We start from the raw sequence: 25,727 nt of genomic DNA, 5'->3' as shown, positions 1-25,727 counted from the left end.
CTCTTTACATTTTTGCGGTAACAACCTATGGCCTTGAAGTTTTAACACCTGAACCAAGTGTTCCAACAAAGGATGTTTCTTCAAAAGATTACCTCAGCATTGAAAGAAAAGTTCAATAATCGAAATTTCCTGGATTCCTCATAGTCAATACAGGTGATTCAAATTTGACTAATATAAAAATGAACCAAAACACTTACATATCTTTCTCTTGAACTATAGGATTCTGATACCAATATCATAATCTACTTATGCACTATAAATACAATTAGTTTCTTCTGGAACGCTTGTTCTTACCAGGTCTTGGAGCCTTGCCCTTCATCTTCTTGGAGTTAAAGCCACTGACGTCAGCAGACGACTTGGCATCGTTCTCTCTCTTACCTCTCTTCATACCACCGAAACCGTACTTCGAGTTCTTGGCGAGTCTCTTACCGTTAGGTCTACCTCTCTTGTTGTCTCCTCTGTCGTCACGAGTGGCCTCCTCAAGGGCAATGTCGAAATCGTCTTCTCCGTTCATTTCACTAGCACCTCTCTTCTTCAAAGTCTTGATCTTCTCCAAGGTGTCCTTCTTTTGCTTGGCTCTTTCTTGAAGAGTGGCGTGTTGAACTTGCTTACCAAACTTCTTTAATTGTCTCTGCTTCTTGGCGTCTTGGGAGGCCTTCTTGTCAGCAGCTTCCTTCAACAACTTAGTCTTCAACTTGTCCATATGTTCATCACTCTTGACCATTTCGGCAAAGTAGTCCACAGGTCTGGAAAATGGAACCTTCAACTTCAACAAGGTGTTTCTGGCTTGCTTGACGGCATCCAAACCTTGCTTGTAGAATGCTAATTCTCTTTCAGTGTCATCGTAAATGTCCTTAATCGAAATTTCAGTCTTATCGGCACTGGTGACGGAGTAGTGTTCGATGAATGAATGCTTGGCCCATGGTAATTCTATACGAGCGAGGGAATCCTTCAATGCAGCCATGTTATTTATAGTTAATTTGGTGTGAGGAACGACATCAGCATCGGAGTCGAGTTCGACGTCAGAAAGTGGGATGTCTTCTGCTTCTTCATCCTCTTCGGCCTCTTCATCCTCTTCTTCTTCGTCTTCATCTTCTTCATCTTCTTCGTCGTCTTCAGAGTCACTGTCGTCGCTGTCATCACCATTTATGTCACTTTCGCTCTCGCTGGCAGCTAATTTGTCGAAATCCAACTCCTCATCGGATTCTTCAGAGTCATCTTCAGCCTTAGCGTTCTTCTCTTCTTCTTCCTGCTCACGCTGTAATTTCTTCAATTTTCTTTGTTCCTTCTTGGATAAGGCATCACTTTGGTACTGGTCTTCCTTTTTGGCCTTCTTCTCCACAACTGGTTGCTTGACTTCAGGTATCACTTGTTGCACCTGGGTCTTCTTCTCCTTCTTCTCCTTGGAAGGCTTTGGCTTGGGAAGCTCGGAAGCCTCCTTTTCCTTCAAGTTTTTCAATTGTGTCTTTAATAATCCCCCTTTAGCCATCTTTTCTGTCCTAATCTCTTCTACTGTAGGGTGATAAATGAAAAATTTGGACTATGCGATGGGACCCGATGGCCGATTGTGCGCGACACGACCACCCTAATATGAGATGGCCTACTACTATCTACCAGTCTATCAGTATATCTATTAGCTATTCCATTCGTAGTCGATGTCGTTGAGAAAAGTTTTTCCAGCACCATACCTCCACCATCGACTCAAACAGCTGTAGTGGTTGACGTCGATGGGCTTTGAAATGAGTTGGTCTCCATCTCTGGCCTTGCACACACACCTTTTTGAGGTGAGGACATCGATCAGGGATGGGCATGCCAAGTAGGGGGCGTGGAAGTAGCCTATATCTTCGAAATGATGGATCTTGTTTTTGTCGGCTAGAACATTCAACGCGATCGAATGCACAGGAGCATCGCCCCACCGTTCGTAGTAAAAGCCTCCAGTTTTGTCAAGGTAATTGAAGAAGGTGTTGTAGGCCTCTGAACGGAAGAAATTGAGATTGGCAATTTCGAAATTGGACCAAAAATGGCAGAGATTATAGTCGGTTTTGGTCTCAATCATGGGCGCCCCAAGATTCAACGAGGACTCGTTCGTTGTGGCGAATGCAAGCGAATTATTGGCATGGACCAACTCCGGATATTCCTCCATAAATTTCTCCACCGTTTGCCAAAGGGTGGGTATAGTATTTTCATACTCGATGATGGCTATCACAAACCCATAAATCTTATCTTTTTTGCGAAGTACAGTGAATGGGTCATACTGGAAATCACACATGTACTGGACGTCGGGCTCCACTCTGAAATACCAATCGTAGTTATCCAACCGTTTTTGCTTGTAGAAAAATCCCGAGTTGAAATGACACATGTTCCGGTACGACCGATACCCTCCGTAGATGATATTATTTTTCACGGATTCCTTCAAATTCTGCTGCAACTTTTCTTCGCTAATGAAAGATGGAGGCTCCCAATCTTCCTCGGGTATCAACTCGTAGAAAGTCTCTCCACTGGCCATTAATGTCGTCTGTTCTATAAATTCTTGGTCAAACGGTACTTCGTTCATGAAAACCCAAGGATACCTGTAGTTCCGGTTGAATCTGTCTTCTAGCGATCTCATGGACTCCAATGCCCCCTTCAAGTCCAGGTTTCTTGCCAACATCACCATGGTAGCGTTCTCACGACCAATCTGGGTCCGGTTCCGTTTTGGAGCCCTTACATCGAGGTATGAGTTGGATGCCAATTTGGGGTGTCCCTCTTTCATGGGATCGTACTCTGGATTCTGGGGTGTGGTTGGAGAACCTCCATACCAATCGAACAAACTTGAAGGTTGTATGGAAGTGGTAAGAATGAAGTAGTAGTACACAGCAAGAAAGACTACCACTACCGGAAGAATGATCTTGTTGTTAGAATACATCATATCATTGTAATGAACACAGCTGGGTATCAGATCTAATAATTGGATGGTGATGTGGTTAGTGTGATTTGTTAATCAGCCGCAGTCGCACAGTGTGGAGATGCCAAATGTATGGAATGAAAGGATACAAATCACCAATTAGACTTCATGAACAGAAGCTTCCAGTAGAAGAGATGGAAAAAGAATGTTAATGGGACAGGGAGAAGTAAATAAATGTTAATTAATAGATACTTTCAATTAATCGGTAACATCGAAATTACAAAAGTATTGCGAAAATCTCAAAAAATAGCGAAAGCTGTACCAGTCCAAACAGAGCCATTGGTGTTCATTTCTGTAACTGATACCGCTATGATCTATGAGTACAGTGACGAATTAAGAGCAACAGCACTCTAGTGTCTATTTAATCTATGGCAAGGATTAGGGTGATGCTGAATTAGACAAATAACTATTGTTGCGGAATTGCGAAACAAAAAATCCACAGCACCAAGGGGCCGCCCATAACTATACCAAAACCACCGTAGAGCTCTACTGCGCTACTTCTGCTTCCGAATACTGGGCCAATGCCGTCCACCAACTGAATAGCGGCTGGCACAGAGATGATATGCGCGAGTCACGTGACAGAAAATTATCCAATAACGTCCCAGCAAATGCAATTACATACAACGAAATTTTTTTGAGCTCAAACAGCTACAAGCAGCCAGAGTTATTGAAACCGCTCGAGTAATCCGACCACTCCTCGTTATATACTCTAGAGTATAGCAGTTCAGTATCACCAGCAATGCTCCGTAACAGTTTGAGGATACCATTGAGAAGGTTGGCCACCAGTGCCGACCCAGCAGCAACTCCAAATCGTATCCACGGTGGATTGAAGGATCAAGATCGTATTTTCCAAAACGTCTATGGCAAGTACGGCCATGACTTGAAGTCAGCCCAAAAGATGGGTGATTGGTACAAGACCAAGGAGATTATATTAAAGGGAGACAAATGGATCATTGACGAAATGAAGAAGTCCGGTTTGAGAGGAAGAGGTGGTGCAGGATTCCCCTCTGGTCTTAAATGGTCATTCATGAACCCACCAGGCTGGGAAAAGAACCCAGGCCCTCGTTACTTGGTTGTCAACGCCGATGAAGGTGAACCAGGTACCTGTAAGGACAGAGAAATCATCAGAAAGGATCCTCACAAGTTAGTTGAAGGTTGTTTATTGGCCGGTCGTGCCATGAATGCCACTGCTGCCTACATTTATATCAGAGGTGAATTCTACAACGAAACCACAATTTTACAAAATGCCATCAACGAAGCATACAAGGCAGGCTTACTCGGTCAAAATGCCTGTGGTTCTGGTTACGATTTCGACATCTTTATCCACAGAGGTATGGGTGCCTACATTTGTGGTGAAGAAACCGCTTTGATCGAATCCATTGAAGGTAAGGCCGGTAAGCCAAGATTGAAGCCTCCATTCCCAGCTGGTGTTGGTTTGTTCGGTAGACCAACCACCGTTGCCAACGTCGAGACTGTCTCCGTTGCTCCAACCATCTTGAGAAGAGGTGGTGACTGGTTTGCTGGTTTCGGTCGTGAAAGAAACGCTGGTACCAAGTTGTTCTGTATTTCTGGTCACGTCAATGAGCCATGTACCGTTGAAGAAGAGATGTCCATTCCTTTGAAGGAATTATTGGAAAAGCACTGTGGTGGTATAAAGGGTGGCTGGGATAACTTGTTAGGTGTTATTCCAGGAGGTTCATCTGTTCCAGTTATGACCAAGGATGTGTGTGACAACATCTTGATGGACTACGATGCCTTGAGAGATGTTGGTTCCGGTTTGGGTACTGCTGCTGTCATTGTCATGAACAAGCAAACCGATATGATCAGAGCCATCCAAAGATTCTCTGCTTTCTACAAGCACGAATCTTGTGGTCAATGTACTCCATGTCGTGAAGGTACTACTTGGTTGCAAAAGATGATGGACAGATTTGTCAAGGGTCAAGCCACCGAGAAGGAAATCGACATGATCTTCGAGTTGACCAAGGAAATCGAAGGCCACACCATTTGTGCTTTGGGTGATGCTGCCGCATGGCCTGTTCAAGGTTTGATCAAGTCTTTCAGACCTCTCATGGTGGAAAGAATCAACCAATATAACCAAGAACACGAACCAGTCAAGGTTGGTGGATGGGTTGACGCTGGTAAGGTCAAGGAAGGAAAGGTTGTGGAGAACCCTTTGCCAGCTGCTCATCACTGAGCTCTGACTTGAGCATTTTATTCATAGATCAATGATCACATCGCGCATGCACATATATATTAGTACACATAATTGTTCGATCCAGTAGGCAGTGGCGTACTAAGCCATCAACAGCGGAGGGAACCGACTTCAGGGAATTATTCTTGCAAGCAAATGAAAGCAAGAGAATCGGAGGATGTCTAAGAGACATAACCACCTTGAATTTCTCTATGTCAAGAAAAAGTACTCCAAGCAGGAAAGTCTTCAAGTAAAAAACATGTCAATAAATGCACTCTGAGCAGTAACTCTACAATTAAAGAACAGTATGCCAATAATCTGTAAACGAAGAAGGAACCACAAGTGCTAAGAGCAGCATGTCAAATACACGCTACGCAGTAACTACTAGTGCTCTCTGATAACCTACAATTGGGCTGTGCTCTGTCAGCAGGAAAAAACTACAAATTGAAGTGGGTGTGCACTACAACAGTACGACCTTGCTCTCCTTGTAATTCAGCCAGTTCACCGTCTCTGTAGTATTTCAACTACTTGTTCTCTGTAGTCTTAACTAATCAAGGCACTTTACTGATATCCGCAGTAAGCTACCGTGCCCATCCTCACCGGTTTTTCCGTCCTGCTCGCGTTCTACATGCGCCCACCGCGTGCCCTACCCAACGGAATCGGACTAGGTGAAAATTGGCCATTATTTAGACCCATCATATCGTTGATAGATTCAAGGTGCAATGAAGCTCTCGTGTTTGGTGTTAGCAGGATTGGCCGCCTCCGCCTTGGGTGCCGTAGTGGACACTCAGGTCGGATCCGCCGGGTTAAACAAAATTGGTCAGACCATAGACTCCGTCGACACGACGGTAGCTGGGAAGGCCGGAGGCAAGCTTGGTGTTTCGCCATTGACCGACGAGGACAACCTCCCCACTCCATCGCATGCCAAGAAGCCTTTGAGTCCCCCCAGCCAAAATGATGCCGGGGTCGCTGAAGACTCCAGTTCCTACAACTCGTTCATCATGTCGATCTCGATGATTATTGTGTCGGAAATTGGTGACAAGACGTTCTTGATCGCTGCCTTGATGGCCATGAGGCACTCGAGATACGTGGTGTTTTCCTCGGCGTTCTTGTCGTTGGCCATCATGACGGTGTTGTCGGGGTTGGTTGGCCACGCCTTGCCCACGCTTTTGTCGAGAAGATTGACCCAGTTCCTTGCATCCATCTTGTTCTTGGTATTTGGCTACAAGTTGACCAAGGAAGGGTTGGAAATGTCCAAGGATATGGGCGTGGAGGATGAGTTGGCCGAGGTGGAAGAGGAAATCGAGTTTTCCAAGCAAAACAACGCTGGCGATCTCGAGTCAGGACAAGTCTCGAAACAGAAGGAATGGTACGTCGAAGTGGGCGAACAAGTCAAGAACTTGGCCTCGTTCGTGTTGTCCCCAATCTGGATCCAAGTCTTTGTTATGACCTTTTTGGGTGAATGGGGTGACAGATCTCAAATTGCCACCATCGCCATGGCTGCCGGTTCTGAGTACTGGTTTGTCATCATGGGTGCCATCATTGGTCACTTTGTGTGTACATTGGCCGCTTGTATTGGCGGTAAGTTGTTGGCCAAGAAGATCTCCATGAGAAACGTTACCTTGGGTGGTGCATTTGCATTTTTTGTGTTTGCCTTGTTGTACTTCTACAGTGCCTACTACGATCTCGAGGATTAGTGAGACGACGATTTATTGTTGGTTTGCTAAGGCTAACATTTGGTGGTATGGGTTTACAAGTGTGTATACTAGTATGGGCTGCAGAGGTAGCAAATGTCATAAATAGAGTATTGCAATATGGATTCTACTATTTCTAACGGCTGTAATGGTGTAGATGGGATATTCGCCAATCTTGTAGCGAATTGGGTAATTATTGCCCAAAGATATATTGCAATGCATGAAATCGGAATGCCACGGACTCTATGCGATACTTGATGAACCATAATTTGACCTGCTCTGAGAGTTGTTTTGCTGCTCAGATGGACGTGAAGGTCTACCAATCTTATCCAAGGTGCTAGAATGCAATGATGTCAAGACAACTATCTTGAATACTCCAAACTGGTAGACGGTTAGACAACACTTTAACAACATGACTTAGTCGTATCTTTGCTTTGGATCATGTTTCATATCACTCCTTGACACATAAATTTCTGGACCTGGTTGGGACTCAAGCCCTTTTCTCCCCCTGTGATGGCCGCCTCTTTCGCCTCTCTCTCTTTCTCAAGACGGTCCTTCTCCGCCGTCTCTTTCTTACCTTCGTCCGTTTCCAAGTGGTCCAACTCGTCCACCGTATGGAAGCCATAGAACTGGAAATCGTCCCGCAATTCTTGCACCCTGGAGTAGCACCATTGTGCAAACTCGTCATTGTCCACACCGGGGTTTTCTGTCAACGCTTTGTTGATCCAGTCCTCCACCTCGGGCAACACCTTCTTCCGGAGAAGGGTGGTGACCAATCCTTCTTGTTGGGTGGTGGGGAAGTTGGGCAATGGATACACGTTGGTTATGGTGAGCAATTCGTCATTGTTGCTCAAATTGGATGCAATGGAGTGAAGCTGGGTGATCAAGATCTGGAACTGGTTCTGGAAATGGGCATAGTTGGGCAACTTGACCTTGGTGGGGTGTCTATTGTGATGGTTGATTTGTTCTGCCAACTTCCGAAGCGATAGATGGGCTTGGTTCAAACGATTACGGATCGACTCGAGCGAGTCGGTGGGCACCTGTGAGTTGTCGAAGGAGGGAACACTGCCGTTTGTTGTATTCATGGTGGCGTGGTATGGATGTTTGGTGCCTGGCTGTAGCGTTTAATCTTTGAATCTGGGATGCGAATTTGGATCTTTTGAGACTAATCAACAACTTGAAGAATCTCATTTGGGTCGTTTAGGACTACTCAACCAGTTCAACATACTTTACGACACTGCCTAGGAGGCTGTTTTAGGCTAACCAACTACTTCGTTTTCACTGCAATTCAAGCTTCCAATACCGCCATGATAAGAGGCAACTGGAGTTTAGCAGCAGAGGTCAGACGAAACGAACTGAAACAACAGCAGAAGGTACAGCAGCGGCAGAAACAGCAGCACAAACACGAAAAGCTCCAAAATGTCGACCCCATCCGCTTGTACTATCAGATCGAACGGTTAGAGAAAGAGGCGACCCTTTCAGCCCACGACACCAAGCGGCTCAAGACGTTGAAAGAAGACTGGGACTTCATAGAGAAGAACAAGCTCCACGAGGAGAAAGTGGTGGCTTTCAAGGAGAAACTCGAAGCCGAGAGAGTACAGAAGGAAATCGACAGCAAGAAGCTTTGGGGACGGGCGTCAGTCTACTTCAACCCAGAATTGAATCCGCTAGGCAAGGTGCCTAGCCAAGGCGACTTGCCCAATCTCACAACTCCGTTGAAACGTCACCAGATCCAAAAGTACGACAAAGACCCCCTCATAGACAGTTTGGGTGTGGTAATGCCGGAAGGCGAGCCTCCCAAATTCTACAAACTAGTGGTGAATACCGACAGGGTGGAAAAGGCCATAGAGGGAATTGCAAAGCCGTCGTTGACGATGGCCCCCAGGGTAATCCAGAAGCGAAAATGGCCGGAAACCCAACAAAATACGAGGCATATACCGGTAACCAACGTTGGGGCAACAGATGACTACTCGCAGACATCCTCATTGGCTCCAGAAGAGGAGGATCACAAGAGGCAGAAGGCAGCCTTGGAGAAGGAAGAAGATACGACTGGGATCTGAACAAGGAGTTCGTATTTAGTAGAAAAATTAAGACATGATGGAGGTATTTGGCGCAGTTAATTCAACTGGAGGCATCCAAATAGCGTCTTGAATTGGCCCGAATGTCAATCTATCTGCATGGATGTTACAGTCTAACATAATAGTATAAGAATATAATGATTCACGACACATATTCGTACCATAGGGCAAGCATCTATCAGCTCCAGGCCAAGAAAATGTAGACCAAGCTTGCAATGCTTCATCTCAGGGTAGCATTGTAAGTCCATACCTATGCTACTCCTTCAGTGTACCAAGTAAAAGTGTTCATTGGATCCCCATAACAACTATACATAGCAGCATTACCTCATTATGGATGTCTATACCACCCAAGAATACATTGCTACTTCTTAGAGAGGTCTATACCGAATACCTCGCCACTTCATTAATGCTACAATTGCCAGTATTGCCATACTATACACTATTTACAAGAATGCTATTTACAGCTAAGACAATAATCTAACTACAAGTTCCCAGGTTCCAAACATGATGATGGAATTGGGCACGGTTCTCAACATGTGGGGAGTCAATCCTCCGTACATGCTGGCCAACCCTTCTTCCTTTATCACCAACCTGAAGCACTGGATCAACCCAGTGTATTTGGGCTTGCCAGTGGCCTCCAAAGGTGCCTGTCTCAACCGGGTACGAACGACTTCGTGGGGATAGGTGATCAAGGATGCAATGAACTTTGCAGCACCAGCAGCACCAGAGCGTGCTCCCCACTCGAATATGTAGTCCTTGGTAGTCTTGTTTTTTCCGTGGGCACCGTGGAGCTCCAAGGACCGCTTGTTGATGAACATTCTCATCTGCTCATACAACACCCATTGCAAAGTGGACTCCACACCCCCCAAGTACGAGGCACTCAACCCCTTGTACAAGCTGGTGAAGCCCTCGTTTTTTATCACGTATTTAAGGCAGTCCCACGAGTTCTTATAGTGCTTGCCCTTGGTCTTGTCCAACTGCAACCGTGTTTTGATCAACCAGATGGGGTTGGTGGCGGTGGAGGTCACAAACCCGGCATTGATACCTGAAACCAAGTGCACCCAGGTGGCCTCCTGGCCGTTGGTGAAGTTGGAGGATAGCACCTCTTTGGAAGCGCCGTAGGTGAAGAAGTTGATGGATCTGGCAGGAATCACACCCACCAAGTTGGGGCCCAAGCCCTTGAATAACGCACGCGATCCCTCCGTCACGTAGAGCTCCTTGATCACACTGAGTGTCTCCTTCAAGTGCTGGCCTGTCTGTATCACTGGGTTTGAAGACTTGGGAGTTTTGTTGTAGAGGGTGTGGTAGACGTCCGATTGGAGTCTGGTTTTCACCACATCCAAGGGACAGGTCACGATGGCGCCCACCATGCCACCCACGCCTCCAGCGATGAAATGGACCCATTTGGGCGTTTCTTTCACTGGCAATTGCTGCTTTATCGATACCGGCTCCACCGAGCGGAGCGTGGACGACTTTTCGTCTGAGGCTAGGTACGGGAATGACGACTCGGCGTCCTGTTCTATCCGCGCTAACCTGTCGTTCTTCATGGCGTAGCGTCGGCGATGGCTATCGAGATGACCTTGTGATGAGTACAATGACAGCTGTATGTGCTCGTGCGCAGGAAAAAAATTTACTGATAGTGTACATAGTATATACAGTAGTCCGGAGCCCAAGAGCAGGTTGAGGGTGGCTAGAAGCAGCAGGTTGGCCTGTAGAGCATCGTGGGCACGGAGACGTGTCGAAGGTTTGAGGTCTACTTGAGCGTTTTGATGAAGTTGTCGAGATTGTACTCCTCCTCGTACTGCGACTCGTCCCACAAGTCGGCCAACTCTCCAACTGCTCCTGCTGCCTTACCAGTAAGGCCTCCAGCAACGTCATCTGGCATGTTGTTCTCTCGCTCGGCCTCGGGGGCCTCCGACAATTTTGTAGCCGATTCGTCGACATCGAACAAGTCGAGCAATTGATTGGTGTCCATGGAGTTCAAGCCGGCATTCTGCTGGTTGACAATAGTGGAGGCGATGTTCATCTTGAACTTCTGAAGACCCATGATCTTTTCTTCCAAGGTGTTCTTGGTGATCAATCTGTAAACATTCACCACCTTCTTCTGGCCCAATCTGTGCGCTCTGTCCATCGCCTGCAAATCGTTCATCGGGTTCCAGTCGTGCTCGACGAAAATGACAGTGTCAGCTCCAGTTAAGTTGAGCCCCAATCCTCCAACTTTGGTGGTCAAGAGAAGAACATCGATAGAAGGATCCTCATTGAATTTTCTGACAATCGATTGTCTTTCTCTAGGATCAGTACTACCATCTAGTCTCATGAATGTGACCGATGGAAGATGCTTTCTCAAGAGCTCGTTTTCAACAATATCCAACATGTCTTTGAGTTGACAGAAAATAAGTGCACGATGCTCAGAAATAACCCCTTCTGTGGTTATCATCTGTTGCTTCTGCTTCTGTTGGAATTTGGCTGAAGAATATGAGCTGTCGTTAACACCAATACCACATTCTAGCAATAAGGTTTTCAAAGATAAAAGTTTTGGAGCATGTTCAATGCTTCTAATATCGGACCGGCGTGTTTGCAAGTAGTTAGTAACTTCTGCAAATTTTGGATGATCTGGAGATAAGACCAATGCAGGATGATTGCACAATTTCCTCATGTATTGTAAAGCTTGGAAAACGTGAGTTTTTGCTTCAGCACCAGATCCAGAGTCAGGTTTTCCAACTTCTTCCAATACAGTAGACTTCTGCTTTTTTGCGAAATCTTTGTACAATTCTTTTTGTAAATCACTTAGTTCACAATAATAATCTTGAATAATCTTAGGTGGTAAATCAGACAAGACGTCTTCCTTAAGACGACGCAACATGAACGGTAAAACTTGTTTATGCAATGATTCCAATGCCAATGCCCCCGCTTCTTGCTCTTTAGATGAGGTTTTGCTATTTCTACTAGCAGCAATTGGTTTGGCAAATTTTTCGTGGAATATCTTCTCGGTACCCAAAAATCCTGGCATCAAAAAGTCAAATAATGACCATAATTCCAAGACGTTGTTTTGAATTGGAGTTCCAGATAAAATTAATCTGTGCTCGGCTCTCACCCTCTTTACTGACTTGGTGAGTTTGGAAGCTGCATTCTTGATGATATGACCTTCATCAAGAACACAGTAGTTGTAATCATGAAGGGTAACATGGTCAACATCATTACGTGCGACATCGTATGAAGTCACAACGACATCAGCCTGTGGAATTTGTGCTCTAAGAGGAGCCCTAACGCTAGGTCCTCCGGCATAAACCAACACTTTCAAAAATGGAGCATATTGATTGAGTTCTTGTTCCCAATGACCCGTTAAAGATGGAGGACAGATGATCAAGGAAGGTAATTTTCTGAACTCAGGGGCTTGCGTTTCTTTGAATTTTTCTTCTCTGATGTAATGATCTGATGAAACTATGCAAATAGTTTGCAAAGTCTTACCGAGACCCATATCATCACAAAGAATACCATGCAAGTGGTACTTATTCAAGAATGCCAACCAGTTTACACCTTCTTGTTGATACTTTCTTAAAGTTGCTTTGATAGAAACTGGTAAATCAAAAGGCTTGATCTTTGTTGGGTCCATCATTTGTTGGATAAAATCTCTCTCTCTATCTCTACCTTCCAACAACTCCTGAGGCATGTCATCAGGATCAGGAATTCCTGCTTCCAATGGGACCAATTTAATAATGGCAGCAAATGTAGTAGTTGCCAAAACACGGACATCCTGATCAGAATCACTCATCCTACCCAATACTGGAACAATTAAAAAGACGATGTAAGGCAAAATATCTGACCCCATGGTTGTGGAAATATGATAAATTGTTTCAATAGCACCTTGTCTCTCCTTGATTTGACCTGCATTGTTCAACATAGGTAAAACTGTCTTAATCAAAAATGTAAATGCTTTGGTGGGAGCAACCGAACAAATAGTAGCGAGACACTTGGCAGTTGAATAACGGAATACCGAGTAATCAGAGCTTAAACCAGGGAAGAACAAACTAAGCTTATCAGTAATTTCTGAACAAAGCGACTTATGCATTTTGGGTAAAAGGGCTCTGAGAACTCCTAAGGCATCAATAATGCTTTGTCCCTTGAGATCATCAGGAGTTTCAGAAGTCTGGTCGAACGAATTCAATGGCTCTATCATTATTTCCTTCAATTTGGGAACTTCTTCAAATAATTTCTCCCCATATATATCGAGCAATGCTTCAAGTGAAAGAATGGCACCATTACGCTTAATCTTGGCATCATGAACAGCACGTTCATGAGCAGCAATGTCAGCAGGGTCAGTCTTGGCCTCCTCTTTTCTCAAGGACAAAATAATGTCCTTGAATTTGACGTTATGATGAAACTCCGGAACTTCTGAGGTGTCAACACATAAGAAGGCACACAAATTCTTAACGATTTTGTCAGCTGCACCTTTCTTGCCAATGGAACACAATTGTTCAATAAGACATGCAACTGATTTGGCTGACTTTTCTTGTAAAATCAAAGTTTCCTCTTGCTTCACACTATCCATAAGGGTTCTGATAATTGGATTAAGTTTCTTGGGAACGCCAGTTAATGCTAAAATAGAACCAGCATAAGCAGCAAGAATTCCAGTGACCCGATGGGTTCTGATAGACTTAGCTTCATCTATAGCTACCTGAATCCTATGCTTGCTATCTTCTAGAGCCTGATTGGCAGACATACGATAAGTTGCTGATAAGTTTTTCTTCAACTTAACAAACGTCTCGGTGATGATAGACTCCGCATTTTCAAGATTAAAAGCTCCTGGGCCGGCTTCTGCCTCACCTTGGACCACAACTGGTAGTTGAGGGATCTTTGCTGGAGGAAGTTTAGCAGTGGTCACGAAGACATCAAAAAGTTGCAAGCACGACGTTCTAACCGATTTTAAGGTAGGAACTAATTCACGGAAGTTTGGAATAGACTCTGGTGACTGAAGCAAGTTTAACATATGTTCACCAAATAGGCTTATCGCAATCGCAGATGGTTGCGAACCTCTATTCTTTAATGCAGTTGCATACTCCTCTATCACCAAAGCAGAGAATAGTCTTGGTGTAGCGTGAGGAGAGTTCAAGTAGTTTAGAATGATTTCAAACACTTGTTTAAGGATCTCTTCGTTGTCAACAAAAGAAAGTGTGTTCCCAATGGCATGTGCAGCTGCACTTCTTGTGGCGATGAATTTATCATATCCCACTAACATGACATCACCTTTAAAGATTGGAGCATCAATGTTAACTTTAAGGTCATCACCAAAAGGAATGTCATTCTTAATGGTTTCAGATGCTTTTCTCTTCTTTCCTTTCTTTTCATCTTCAGTCAAATCCAAGGATCCCAAATTATGACCGGATGGACGCACGATTAAGTTCGTGTCCATTTGATAGTTATGTCTAGAAATTCCGATTGGTGTCATCAACAATGTCAACAATGGTTGAAAGTTTTCACTGAAAATAACATCTACCGATGGAAGTACATCTTGATGCTTTTGAATTTCCTCAAGTAATGAGTCGTAAACTTTTGCGGACAACAGCAATACTTCAGGGTTTTGTTCAACCAACAAATTTTGGAAAATCAATCTCATTGTCTTCGAATCTATCCATCCTTTTGTATTTGAGTCTTTAATACTCAAAAATTCTATAATGGTTCTTAAAACCGCCTTTCTAACATTTGTGATTGAGTGTCGTAAGAATGGATATAATCTTGGAATCAATTTCTCGAATGTGTTTTCTTCACTTTCCGTTGCATCCTTTTGCATAATTTTGATGACTTCATTATGTGTGCACAATTTGGCCAATAAGTCCATCACAGATCCGATGGAAGCTGATAAATCATCTCTTAAGTTTACCAAAGAGTCCCAGATTGCAGTTAATAAAGTATGAATTAAGTCTTGTTTGATGCTGACAAATTGGTTTGCGATTGGGGCCAAGATTAAAGCTGCGACAGACTGTACATCATCATCACTTTCTTGTAATCCATGAAGTACCATGTTCACTACCATATCAAGCAAGTGTGGATTTGCCAATAAGACATCAGTCCTCACACTGACAAAGTATCGCACACCAAGCATACCACCATGCTTTGCTTCCCAGCATTTCATGACCATGTTTTCTTGCAAGACCATTGCATATAAACAATTGAAAGTTTTGATGACTGCATCATCACTAAGATGGATAAAAAGTGCAGCTAATGTCTGTGCTCCAGATTCTCGTACTGGAGCAACTACAGTATCTGAGACGTAATCACCGAATCTGTCCAATGAAAATAAGGTGCACAAGCGTACTGCCAAGTCTTCCAATGTTGCAGCATTGTTATAATCATTTTCCTCTAAAGACTTTTTCATTACTCGTCCAACACCCTTTCCATGCTTCTTGATCAATTCTCTCAATCCCAAGGCAGCGCCGTGTCTGATTTCCCATTTATCATCAAAAATATCGGCTAACAACAACTCGTATACACCCTGAAATTGCCATACTAGCCCAGCAACCTTTGCGTGTTGTGATAATAAGGGAGACAATTCTGGGGCCTTCGTCTCTACCACCAATTTCTCGCCACCTTGTTGTGAAGTGACATCGAATTGTGGACCGGTGCTGTCTGATTGGACCGATTCTTCCCCATCTTCTACTAATTTTCTCGAGATGGAACTTTGGGAGATATCTATTGGTTTAATTTTGTGTGCTGCAGACTTTGCATTGGCCTTAGCCCTTCTCTTTTGCATGGCTTTTAATCTGGCACTAGACACACTTTTGCTTGGGGCCGAGGGCCTCTCACTTGATGGAGGAGGGGATTGTTCAGCTTTGATGGGAGGAGTAGACGAGGGTGATATTGATGATGGCGGAGATTCGGATTTCACCTCTTGGTGGTCGACTTCGGAAGCTCCCAAGGAAGTTCTGTGCTTTTTGAGCTTGCCCATCAAAGAGTCGTCAGCAAAGCCCGAGTCAACAGGGTCGTCATCCGATCTCGACGCGAGAAACCGCTTGCCGCTTTTCAAAAGTTCTGCTAGGTCGAACGATTCGAAGCTCACGAGGTTGAGCAAGTTGTCGTCCAATTTCTTCAATTCCTCGTCCTGCTCCAATTTGATTTTGGTTTCGTCTTCGAGCTTGACCTTTGTGTCTTCTGTCTTTATGTATGGTTCTTCCTGTTTGACGGGACCATTGGTGTGGTCCTTGCCGTTGGGGTCCCACAAGTCTGCGTGGTTGACAATGCCCCCGAAGGCTCTTGCTGCTGCGATTCTGGTTTCCCATTTGTTGGAGCGCAAGTATGGGTACACCCGGCCCAAGAGGTTGATGATTTCTTCGGGATGACCTCGAGCCAAGTCGGACAATTGGTCTGCGGCAGTGTTCCGGATGAACGGAGTCGACCCTGTTTCGAGCAAGATAACCAAGCGTTCTAACCTGGACATGGTGGCTCAAACGTGTCGATGGGCAGTGGTGAAAATGGTGATGGGATATATGCACTCTCCAGGCAAGATAACAACAAAAACCGGCCAAATTCGAGAGCCGGCGGCGAAGAGGGTCCGACGTTCGCTGGGAGGGACACAGAGAGGGTGCTCTGTGGATATAGGGCGATTCGACGGGAGGGAATCGTGTAACTGGTAAAATTCCTCTTTGGGAACAGCAGATCTGCGCCCGGGCTGGGGAGATTTTTGGATGTATTTATACTTCGTAGGTTGCAAACGGTGGTGGTGGGCGCACGTACGCAGATGACAGACCCAGCAGGCCAGGGACGCCAACCAGTAAAAAAATCGCTCCAGGGAACATGGGCGACGGCCACTGCACGGATGCTGGCACGGTGGGCATGCTGGATGGCACCCCACGGCACTGGCAAGCGTGGTGGCGGCCTGTGGTGGTGGGCGAATAGCGTGCGCTTGGTGGAGATGAGGTTTTTTCAGCAAAAAGCCAGGCGCGCCTGTGCCACCAGCAATTCTACAGAGTAGTGGATAGGATAGTAGTGTTGGTAGGTAGGGACGATTCGCAGTCGTGGAGTAGGGATAGAGCCTGGTATGTTGGTAGGTTACAGTGTATACGATTGATGTGTTGATGTATTTAGACGGGAGTACTAGTAGGTATTTATTCTGCTGCTACGCACAAGCCATAGGATTTTCCAGTGACGTAGGATTTTCCCAAAGCCCCGTAGTGAAGTCTGCATTCCATACTGGCCAATACAGATGTGTGGCTAGTTGTATCTGGCCTCTCTGGCCGCTCTGACCTCCTTCTTTTTGGCGTCCACCTCTTCGCGCGAAGCGTTGTAGCGCACGTTGGTGTCTTGGTTCATGGGGTTCTCCGGTGACTTCTGGAACTCCTTGAACACCAAGTTCTTGATCTGCTGAGACCGCAACCCTGGGTGCTCCTTCTTCAACTCAGGAGTTCTTCTCTCCTCATAGGCGGCAAACGCTGCCTTGACTCTTCTCTCGGGGTGCTTGTCGATGTCCTTGGACTGCACACCTCCGTCTCTTTGAGTCAACGACAACGCCTCCAACGCATTGTCGATACCACTGGCACTCAACTCGCTGATGTCGCCGTTGGAGTCCAAGAAGTCGTCGATTTTGCCCGCTCTCTTGGAGGCCACCTTCTCAGCACCCCTCTGCTTGGCCTTCAATGGCTTGGAGGGCAATGCACTCTCCTCCGCCTGCAACAATGCGTCTCTCTCGGCCTTTTTGCGTGCTGCCTCCTCCTTCTTGAACTGGGCGTCGTCCTTCTTCTTGTTGCCCTTTTTGGCGCCATCCTCCCACGCAGCGGCTTCCTGGGCCTCTAAGGCGCTTTCTTGGGCCTGTTTCTTCTTGTTGGCGTTCTCGGCCTTCTTGGCGTTTCCGGCCGCCTTCTTGGTGTTTTCTCCTCCTTTCTTTGCCATGATCTGGACTACCTGTTGGTTGGCGAACGGATGGTGATCTGGCGCCGCAAAAATGTCCCCAGACGCTCACGTGCGAGTCCGATCGGAAATGGTCGCTACGGCTGCGAATATACAGTCTTGCGACAGTAATGTGGGGACCAATAAGCACCCTGATGGTTGGGGTTTTTGAATATATAAGGCGGTGTCTGCGGGAAGCGAGACTGGAAACCTTCAATTTTACGGTGGCGATTTCTCTAAATGTGGCATTGAAGCCATTATGTGGGTGATTTCTGTTCACATAGTTCGTGGCGCCAATGAGCAAGGAAGCGTATCATTTACGGGCCAATTTGCTTCTGTTTCAATCCAATTTTAGTGGCCAAATTGAGGGTCTTGGGCTCATTTTAATTTAATCTAAAAAATTAAAGGTCTGGAACGCTCCATTTACACAAACTACGAAATCAACTGCTTGAATCCCTACAAAATTAGCCAGGAACCCCCATTTCAGACGGATTCCTCTTCAGTATTTCTGGATATTCATTGAAGCTGCCAAGTATCAAGCAGAACTACCACTTTCCCAAAGGGAGCCAAGCCCTTTCAATCCAATGGCACACAATACAACTACAACAAGTTATTCACAAATGTATTTTTATACTCATGACGTATGAACCAGCCCTGCTGACTACAACTTGGAAGGTCTGAACACGGCTCTACCCTCAATTTCACCCATGACCAACTTGCCCAAGTAGTCTGGAAGCTCCTTGAAGTCGTACACGTTGAAGTGTGGCTTGAGCTTGCCCAAAGAGATCCACTTCATCATCTCAATCTGCTCAGCAGAAGTACCTCCAAAACAGAAGATGTACTGAACCTCACGTCTGGCCATGTGGAAGTTGTAGATGGTGAACTTGGATCTGCCCAATCCAATACTGACGATCTTACCCTGGTGCTTGACGAACTTCTGACAGATATCACTGGTTGGTTGCATTCCGACGAAGTCAAAGCACACGTCAAAACTTTCGAGTGGGTGAGAAGATTTGAAGATGTCAGTGTGGAACTCCTTGGCTCCATTGGACAATGCGATGTCCTTCAAGGACTCCTTGACGTCTACGGCCACGATGTGGACACCATAGTTGTTGAGAATCTGCAAGGCATTGATACCCAAACCACCAATACCCACCACCAACACCTTGCTGGTGGGGTTCAACATGTTCTTGACCTTTTGGACGGCATGGAAAGGGGTCAAAACAGAGTCGGTGGACACGGCTGCAGTTTCGTAGCTGACGTTGTCAGGAATAGGAAGCAACGATCTCAAGTTTTTCACCAACAAGTACTGTTGGAATCCACCGTGAGCGTTCAAGCCATATGCCTCGGCAGACTGAGAACACTGGTTATCGATACCAGTACGACAGTTTTCACAGGCACCACAGGCAATGGCAATCTGCATGGAGAAACGAGTACCTTCCTTGTATCTGGGGTCGTTCTTCAAGTTGTCACCAACAGCAGCCACCTGGCCAGCAATTTCGTGGCCCATGACGAACCTTTCTGGGGGAGCTTCTTGGCCAACCTTGGCCACCAATGGGCCTGATTGGATAAGGTGGGGATCACTCATACAGAGTCCAGCAGCCTCCACCTTCAACAACAACTCGTTGTCGCCAGGAGTCTGTACTGGTTCGTCGTCGAACTGGACAAGGTCAAGGGTGCCTTTTTCGTAGCCGAATGCTGATTGGGTCTTTGGGATAGCCATTTTGGTGTAGTCAGAGATTGTGGGAATGGGTCGGCACTTATACTGAGGGTGCCTATATTTTTATGCGGGGGCAGGCTTTAGCCGAACAGTGGGGATGTCAATTTGGGTGGGGTTCGGTATAACGCAACCGAGCACTGGCGGTTAAATCCGCGCATATGCAAGATACGGAGACACAAACCTTAACTTCTATAGTGACCGTTTCTCTACTAGTTGGGTTTCAACTGAACCTTTGATCCCAAGCCTGATAAGGCAAGTACCTCGTAGGATGCTTGGGCCAAGTAGGTAACTTTAGAGCTGAGTGGGTGTAAATTGTTCGGCACCACTCGACTTTGCGCATGGTAGTCCTCATCGAACATATGAAAATATTGGCTTGCTAGAGGTCCTGCCGAGGATATTATCCTACAAAGTAATGTTCTTCAATCCAAACCTGTAGTTTCAAATAGTTCAGCGGAGGAGGGCTTGAAGGTCTGGAATTCTCGGGATTAAAAGTTTAACTATACGCAGCAAACTTATCCACTCCGCGATTTTCACCATCCAGCAATCTCCTAATTGTTAGATGCTGTGCTGAGCTTAGCCCAGCACACTCCCAAGAGCCAGTACTACTTCCGGTAAAACCGAGAAGAAGGATGTTTCATATCTAGAATGGAACACACTATCGTATCCAAGGCACATGATCGCTTTTTAGAAGCAACAGACAGCAAAAGCCTTCTTTTTAAGCTATCAGAAATGTGTGCACCATGGCCAGTTGAGCGCTTTACCGAGGTCATAGCTAAACATCCATATTTCCATCGATCCGAGATTGTAAAGCATGGTGGAGTTACCCGTAAGCTTGGGTATCAGCTGCTGATGGGTTTGGAGATTGTACGTCCTCAATCCACCTCTAATTTGACATGATGTGGCCAATCCCACAAAGATTTTAGATTCCGATTCCTACAGGATGCTCTTCTTAATGCTGTTTTTTGTCTCCACTCTGGGGAAGCATCCAAATTGGTTAGTAGTGACTGTTTTTGAGCGTACAGGCAGTATTAGCCTGGGTGAGCACGTAGAAACAGAAATGATCCCGTAATACATTGCTTGGGAAATGGATATTCCAAAATCAGCTGCAATCGTGTGAAGTGAAGCACCTACATTACGTGAAAAATGTTACAAACAATATCTTTATTAAATAACATAAAAGAACTGAAGCTCCTAAGAGCAACTTTTGAGGAATATACTAAGTACTTGAATCATAAACCTTAGACCCGACACCGTTCATCCGTATGCAATTACTCTGGTTTTTGCTTTTTAGCAGCAGGCTCGCTGGCGTCAGCCTCACCGTTGGTTTGTTCCTGGTGGAAGTCCTTGATGATGGAATCAACATCATCAATGTTCAACTGTCTGACATCACCCAACATTTTAATCTTGGCAGTGACTTCCTTACATTGGTCGTCGTTCAAGTTCAAGTTCAACTGGTCGACTCTGGACTTGATGGCGTTCCATCCAGTCAACCTGTTGGCAAAGTGGATGTATCTGGTCAAACCGAAATCAGATGGGTTCAAGATTTCGTAGGTGGATGGGTTGGCCAAGATGGCCTTGGCGTGGATACCGGCCTTGTGGGTGAAGGCACAGAAACCAGTGATTGGGTTGTTGAAAGGGATGTTAACTTGCACAGCATCAGCCACCAAGTTCTCCAAGTCTCTCAACTTATGCAATTTGTATTTGGACAAGACGTAGTCTCTGTCAGCCGTGATCATTCTGGCCATCAAAGCACCCAAAGGAGTGATACCGTTTCTTTCACCGATACCCAACACCGAGACGTCAATCAAGTTGGCACCAGCCTCCAAAGCGGTGTAAGCGTTGGCGATGGAACAACCAGTGTCGTTGTGGAAGTGACACTCAATGTCACACGAAACGACCGACTTGAGGGTCTTGACCAATTCATACACCTGTCTTGGGTTGGCGCATCCGACAGTGTCGGCAATACCGACTCTATTCACACCGATTTTGTCGACAGTTCTGTAGATGTTCAACAAGTCGACGATGTCGGATCTAAACGAGTCTTCCGACGAGAATCTGATCTCGATTCCCTTGGACTTGACAAACTCGATCACCTCAATAGCAGATTGGGCAATGTAGTTCATGTCCTTACCATGGGAGTATTGTCTCAAGAACTGGGAGGTTCCAATGACGACGTCGACACCGTCAACACCAGTCTCAACAGCAACTCTGGCGTCGTCCATGTGACATCTGATGTGGGTCAAGATCTTGGCCTTCAATCCCAATTTGCAGATGGCCTCACAGTCCTTTCTGGACTGCTCGGAAGCAACAGGCGAGGTCAACTCGATGTAGTCGACCCCGAAGTCGTCCAAAGCCTTGGCGATCTCGATCTTCTTTTCAGTGGTAAAGAAGGCGTTGGCGAATTGTTCACCTTCTCTCAAGGTACTCTCGATAACTTCGAACTTGTTAACATTAGACAAAAAGTCGGAGGGGTTTGGCCCGTATGGATTGCTGGCAACTGACATTTTAGAAAATAGATGTGGTGGGTTTTCAAACAGGGCTACTCCGAACGCTTTATACGAAAAATTTTCAGGTTCTCCAGATCTGAAATAATGGTCATAGCAGGCTCCGGTCCGAAACAAGTAATCGATAGTAGCGGCAAGCTTGTTATCAGGTGACACAAAAGCCCAGATGACTCACCGCCAGAATATAAGCAGCCAGAGTGCTGCCATTTTTAGAGTCAGCGATCCCATATTTGGTGGGTGGCATCTAGACACTGGCAACTAGCTGGGGTGTGAATCTTGTATCTATCCGACACTTGGTGGTGGGGCTACGGAGCACCGGAGTGCTGCCCCAGATTAAGGCATTATCGCAATGAGTCACGGCGTGGTAGCGCCAGGTCCTGCGGTGTCGCTGCGCTTGTGCGGAACAGGCATCTGTTCCTGACACATGGTTACGTAATTCCACTGAGCAACTCGTTATAGGCCGGAGCAAGCGGTGCTTAATAAGCCCAGCATGTGACCAGGTGTGAAGGGGGTTCCTAGTGGCAGTACGCCATGCTCAATTGCTAGTCCATTACTAGGACAGAGAGTATGTTCATTATTACATCAAACTCTTAAAGAAAGGTGTCTAGTAATTCAGGCTCGGACCATCTAAGAACCGTAAGCTGCCAGATATGGTTTTTACCTGCGCAGGCTCTAGGGCAACGAGCACCGTGATGGCTTCTGGCCACTCTGCGGCAACCCCTGGAGTGGCACAGTCGATGACTGGCAAATTGGGATATCACGTGATGAGAAGTCTGGAGCTTCAAGAAATGGCCCACAGGGGCCCAAAATTCAGGAGGAGAGCTGTCACTGCATTCTATTGCTACTACAAAACAACCTGGACCGCTTTGTCCCTATTTTTGCTAACGGAAATAGGGAGAATATCTGCTGACCCAGGTGACCGGAAATCGCCCATGCTCCAATTTCCGAGGGCATCTCGGACTTCCATAATTTCTTTTAGTACAATAACAAGAACATTGCAAGTGAGTATTGAGAACCAAAGAACATACACACAGCTTTGCTTGATTTGTGTTTGGGCCACGCTGGTGGAGCGGTTTTGTCTGGTGTCGACTGTTTCAGAGTGTAAACATTAATTAATCCTATATAGTAGCCTTGGGCGAAATGAGGGCAGCCTCGAGTAGAAGTAAAAGTACGCCGGACGGAGAGTTCTCCTGTGTTGTAACAGTTGGCAGTTTCCTGTATAGGAGTGTTCCATCTGTTTCATTAAAACCTGAAAATTTGAATTCTCAGTTTCTTGAAGTTGTGAAGTGTAGCGGGCGGAGACTTCCTGTGACTGCATCGGTATTGTAGCTTCTTGACGTTTGAAGGTGTTATGCAATCAAACCTCGGTTGCAACCATCTTAACAAAACGGAAAATTTCCGATTTCAATTTGACAAGCTCGATATTCTTGATATTCAACTTGCCGTTCATTCTTGAAACGATCTTCTTGACAATAGTGTTGATTTCTTGGTTGGGGAGACCCGCGACACGTTGCCAGTTGAGATCGAGGTAGTTATCCACAGCCCCAGACTGGGCATGGGCCTGCATTTTCTTCTCTCTCATGATGGCTAACTTGAAGCATCCCACAATCAATTTTTTCAACTCAAAACCCATGTCGGTGTAGTTAGCAAAGTTGTTGGACTGGTTAAGATACCGTAACAAGTAGATGATGTCCATGTAACGGAAAAGATAGATGATACCTTTCATAAATACGGGCAAGGACAATTTCAATCTGCTAGTCAACAACAAGAGAAACCTGTCCAAAGGAAGCTCGTCAGCGTTGACAATACGGGGCGATTCTGGAGGAAACGAGTTCTGAATCTTAGTAGCAATGTACTTGACAATAATGGTCATAAGTTGACTGCGTTCTTGTTTGAACTGCTGGGGCGAAAGTCCGTCGGTTTTGACAATAGTAATGGCAGTGCTTTTCATGGACCTCCTGACCTGGTCCGCAGCCACCGATGGAATCACTGGCGTGGAGCCTCGTGAGACTGGCAGCTGGGGAGAAGCCGTAGCGAGCCTAGACGCTGGGGTAGGGATGGAAGCTGCAAGAGGGAGTGGCAGGTGCTTTGGTTTGGAAGAAGTTCCAGAGTAAGTGCTCTCGTCGTCAGAAAAGCCCTCGTTATCAGAAACCAACAAAGGCATATCTTCGATGGATTCTTCCATGGGGCTGGTATCACCATTAGTGATATCGAGACTGGAGGAGATGTGAGGATCATCGTGGCTGACCATCTTGAGGTGATTCATCAAGACGTCATGCGATGAGAGCCCTAGCGATGAGGAGGTGGAGGCAACCGGGTTTCCGTCCGGTGAGTCAGCGGGAGTGGGTGGCGTAGGGATCTTGGGAGTAGGTGCCAAGGTTGGTTGTTGCGAGGCGACTTGTCTGGAGGGATAGATGCCGTCTCCAATAGTTACCATGATGAAATGGAGGAAAGCAGGGCAGATCGGGGAAATTCAAGCTTCCAATAGATCGAAGTGCTTCGTGAAGTAGTTACAAGCCAATAGTGATGAGCCGAAGAAGGTGATAGTAGTATACAATAGCCGTCAAAAGTGTGGATCCGCGAGGAGCTCTAATGGAAGACCTTGCTCATGATGGCAACACGGAAGGAACAGGCTAAACGGAAAGGATGATGGGACGACTGGAGGCTTGACGTTGGGAGATGCGGAAGAGCTTGGCTAGGGCTATTCGGCAGGGCGTGGGGAGGGAAATTCGCTGGGCTTGGTTGGCTGGGCTTTGTTGGCTGGGCTTTGTTGGCTGGGCTTTGTTGGCTGGGCTTTGTTGGCTGGGCTTTGTTGGCTGGGGTGTCCTGTGTTGAATGGATTTGGGACGGAGTGCTAGCTAGTGTTGAAGTGAAGCTAGACGGTGGTGGGACGGTCTCGTGATTGGGCTCGATGGTGTTTTGTCATCCCTTTTTTTCAATGTGAGTATGAGTCAGAGTGTGGGCCACGACAATTTGCGACACACTGACAAGAGGAAGGTGGGTGCGACAAGACAACCTTGGCGGTACTACAGTTTGTTGGCAACCACAGAGCTCTCTACGGCTTGTGTGTTGTCACGAAGCAATCGAGGGGGCAGTGGTGCTAACAGTACTAGTAATGATACAATGATACTGTAGTGAAATATTGGTGGATCCTTCGAAAGATGCCAGTAGTTGGGAACACCTCACAGTGTTTGGAGCCACTGGGATCCAAACCAGCTCAGAATTGTAATTGGATGTTGAAAAGAACCAGCTCAGAATTGAATTTGAAGCGACTGGGATCCAAACAAATCATGAAATTCATTTGGACTCTGGGATCCTAACATGTAATTAATTGGAAAGCGTCTGTGGTTTGAACAGAACAACCCCTAAAATGTATTGGGAGAGTGACTGTGGAATAAACCAGCTCAGAGTTGTATTTGAAGCGACTGGGATCTAAATCCCCGTTAAACTGATTTGGAGAGTGTGCTTGGAATAGCTCAGTTTGTATGATCCAAACCTCCTGTTGTTAGCTGTATGATTATCCGATTGGTGTAGTTTTGGTATTTTCCGGAGTCCTGGCAATGCAGTTATTCCGGCTGAAGTACACCTACATGCTCCTCCTTGACCCCAAAGTTGGTAAAGGCAATTGCAGTGGGTCCTGAATTACATATCCTGTTGGACTTTACAAGACACACTATGATGGTCTGAACTCAGTGTCGTTAGCTCTGAACGAGAGTGGT

The 25,727-nt window shown here is 46.0% G+C and overlaps 13 protein-coding genes across 13 annotated transcripts; 3 read left to right on the top strand and 10 right to left on the bottom strand.

Moving 5' to 3' along the window:
* Positions 1-205: 205 nt before the first annotated feature.
* CANTADRAFT_63899 (uncharacterized protein) lies at positions 206-1,489 on the bottom strand (the record flags this gene model as incomplete). Its single annotated transcript, XM_020210882.1, has 1 exon — positions 206-1,489. The coding sequence occupies one exon, from the start codon at positions 1,487-1,489 to the stop codon at positions 266-268; it is 1,224 nt and encodes a 407-aa protein (XP_020064941.1). The 3' UTR covers positions 206-265.
* A 65-nt stretch (positions 1,490-1,554) lies between these two features.
* Positions 1,555-3,106, bottom strand: KTR2 (mannosyltransferase). Its single transcript, XM_020207490.1, has one exon. It carries the CDS (start codon positions 2,903-2,905, stop codon positions 1,634-1,636), a length of 1,272 nt encoding a protein of 423 aa, XP_020064940.1. The 5' UTR covers positions 2,906-3,106; the 3' UTR covers positions 1,555-1,633.
* Positions 3,107-3,642: 536 nt separating this feature from the next.
* NDH51 (Ndh51p) lies at positions 3,643-5,455 on the top strand. The gene has a single exon (XM_020207489.1). The coding sequence runs from the start codon at positions 3,684-3,686 to the stop codon at positions 5,136-5,138; it is 1,455 nt and encodes a 484-aa protein (XP_020064939.1). The 5' UTR covers positions 3,643-3,683; the 3' UTR covers positions 5,139-5,455.
* A 510-nt stretch (positions 5,456-5,965) lies between these two features.
* GDT1 (putative ribosome biosynthesis protein) lies at positions 5,966-6,826 on the top strand (the record flags this gene model as incomplete). Its single annotated transcript, XM_020208919.1, has 1 exon — positions 5,966-6,826. A coding segment is annotated over one exon (861 nt), but the record flags the coding sequence as incomplete, so codon positions are not given.
* A 40-nt stretch (positions 6,827-6,866) lies between these two features.
* On the bottom strand, positions 6,867-7,185 carry CANTADRAFT_216762 (uncharacterized protein). The gene has a single exon (XM_020206724.1). It carries the CDS (start codon positions 7,093-7,095, stop codon positions 6,901-6,903), a length of 195 nt encoding a protein of 64 aa, XP_020064937.1. The 5' UTR covers positions 7,096-7,185; the 3' UTR covers positions 6,867-6,900.
* A 96-nt stretch (positions 7,186-7,281) lies between these two features.
* On the bottom strand, positions 7,282-7,881 carry MED8 (Med8p; the record flags this gene model as incomplete). The annotated part of the gene is made up of 1 exon (XM_020208698.1): positions 7,282-7,881. A coding segment is annotated over one exon (600 nt), but the record flags the coding sequence as incomplete, so codon positions are not given.
* A 255-nt stretch (positions 7,882-8,136) lies between these two features.
* On the top strand, positions 8,137-8,661 carry CANTADRAFT_29431 (uncharacterized protein; the record flags this gene model as incomplete). The annotated part of the gene is made up of 1 exon (XM_020208285.1): positions 8,137-8,661. A coding segment is annotated over one exon (525 nt), but the record flags the coding sequence as incomplete, so codon positions are not given.
* A 710-nt stretch (positions 8,662-9,371) lies between these two features.
* Positions 9,372-10,454, bottom strand: RIM2 (Rim2p; the record flags this gene model as incomplete). Its single annotated transcript, XM_020209673.1, has 1 exon — positions 9,372-10,454. One exon carries the CDS (start codon positions 10,452-10,454, stop codon positions 9,372-9,374), a length of 1,083 nt encoding a protein of 360 aa, XP_020064934.1.
* Positions 10,455-10,660: 206 nt separating this feature from the next.
* On the bottom strand, positions 10,661-16,339 carry CANTADRAFT_89438 (DNA-binding ATPase; the record flags this gene model as incomplete). Its single annotated transcript, XM_020211566.1, has 1 exon — positions 10,661-16,339. One exon carries the CDS (start codon positions 16,337-16,339, stop codon positions 10,661-10,663), a length of 5,679 nt encoding a protein of 1,892 aa, XP_020064933.1.
* A 773-nt stretch (positions 16,340-17,112) lies between these two features.
* CANTADRAFT_5517 (uncharacterized protein) lies at positions 17,113-17,787 on the bottom strand (the record flags this gene model as incomplete). The annotated part of the gene is made up of 1 exon (XM_020210414.1): positions 17,113-17,787. One exon carries the CDS (start codon positions 17,785-17,787, stop codon positions 17,113-17,115), a length of 675 nt encoding a protein of 224 aa, XP_020064932.1.
* Positions 17,788-18,286: 499 nt separating this feature from the next.
* On the bottom strand, positions 18,287-19,896 carry CANTADRAFT_25650 (uncharacterized protein). The gene has a single exon (XM_020207488.1). It carries the CDS (start codon positions 19,505-19,507, stop codon positions 18,446-18,448), a length of 1,062 nt encoding a protein of 353 aa, XP_020064931.1. The 5' UTR covers positions 19,508-19,896; the 3' UTR covers positions 18,287-18,445.
* Positions 19,897-20,772: 876 nt separating this feature from the next.
* Positions 20,773-22,008, bottom strand: LYS22 (Lys22p; the record flags this gene model as incomplete). The annotated part of the gene is made up of 1 exon (XM_020210410.1): positions 20,773-22,008. The coding sequence occupies one exon, from the start codon at positions 22,006-22,008 to the stop codon at positions 20,773-20,775; it is 1,236 nt and encodes a 411-aa protein (XP_020064930.1).
* Positions 22,009-23,365: 1,357 nt separating this feature from the next.
* On the bottom strand, positions 23,366-24,172 carry CANTADRAFT_49907 (uncharacterized protein; the record flags this gene model as incomplete). Its single annotated transcript, XM_020209768.1, has 1 exon — positions 23,366-24,172. The coding sequence occupies one exon, from the start codon at positions 24,170-24,172 to the stop codon at positions 23,366-23,368; it is 807 nt and encodes a 268-aa protein (XP_020064929.1).
* Between the last annotated feature and the right edge of the window lie 1,555 nt (positions 24,173-25,727).

Source organism: Suhomyces tanzawaensis (assembly GCF_001661415.1).
Source record: "Suhomyces tanzawaensis NRRL Y-17324 unplaced genomic scaffold CANTAscaffold_3, whole genome shotgun sequence".
NCBI lineage: Eukaryota > Fungi > Ascomycota > Pichiomycetes > Serinales > Debaryomycetaceae > Suhomyces > Suhomyces tanzawaensis.
The sequence above is the reverse complement of the archived record's forward strand: the minus strand, read 5'-3'. Positions and strand labels throughout refer to the sequence as shown.

Coding starts and splice junctions, on each gene's coding strand:
- KTR2 (XM_020207490.1), bottom strand. CDS start 2,905: ATGTATTCTAACAACAAGATCATTCTTCCGGTAGTGGTAGTCTTTCTT.
- NDH51 (XM_020207489.1), top strand. CDS start 3,684: ATGCTCCGTAACAGTTTGAGGATACCATTGAGAAGGTTGGCCACCAGT.
- CANTADRAFT_216762 (XM_020206724.1), bottom strand. CDS start 7,095: ATGGTTCATCAAGTATCGCATAGAGTCCGTGGCATTCCGATTTCATGC.
- CANTADRAFT_25650 (XM_020207488.1), bottom strand. CDS start 19,507: ATGGCTATCCCAAAGACCCAATCAGCATTCGGCTACGAAAAAGGCACC.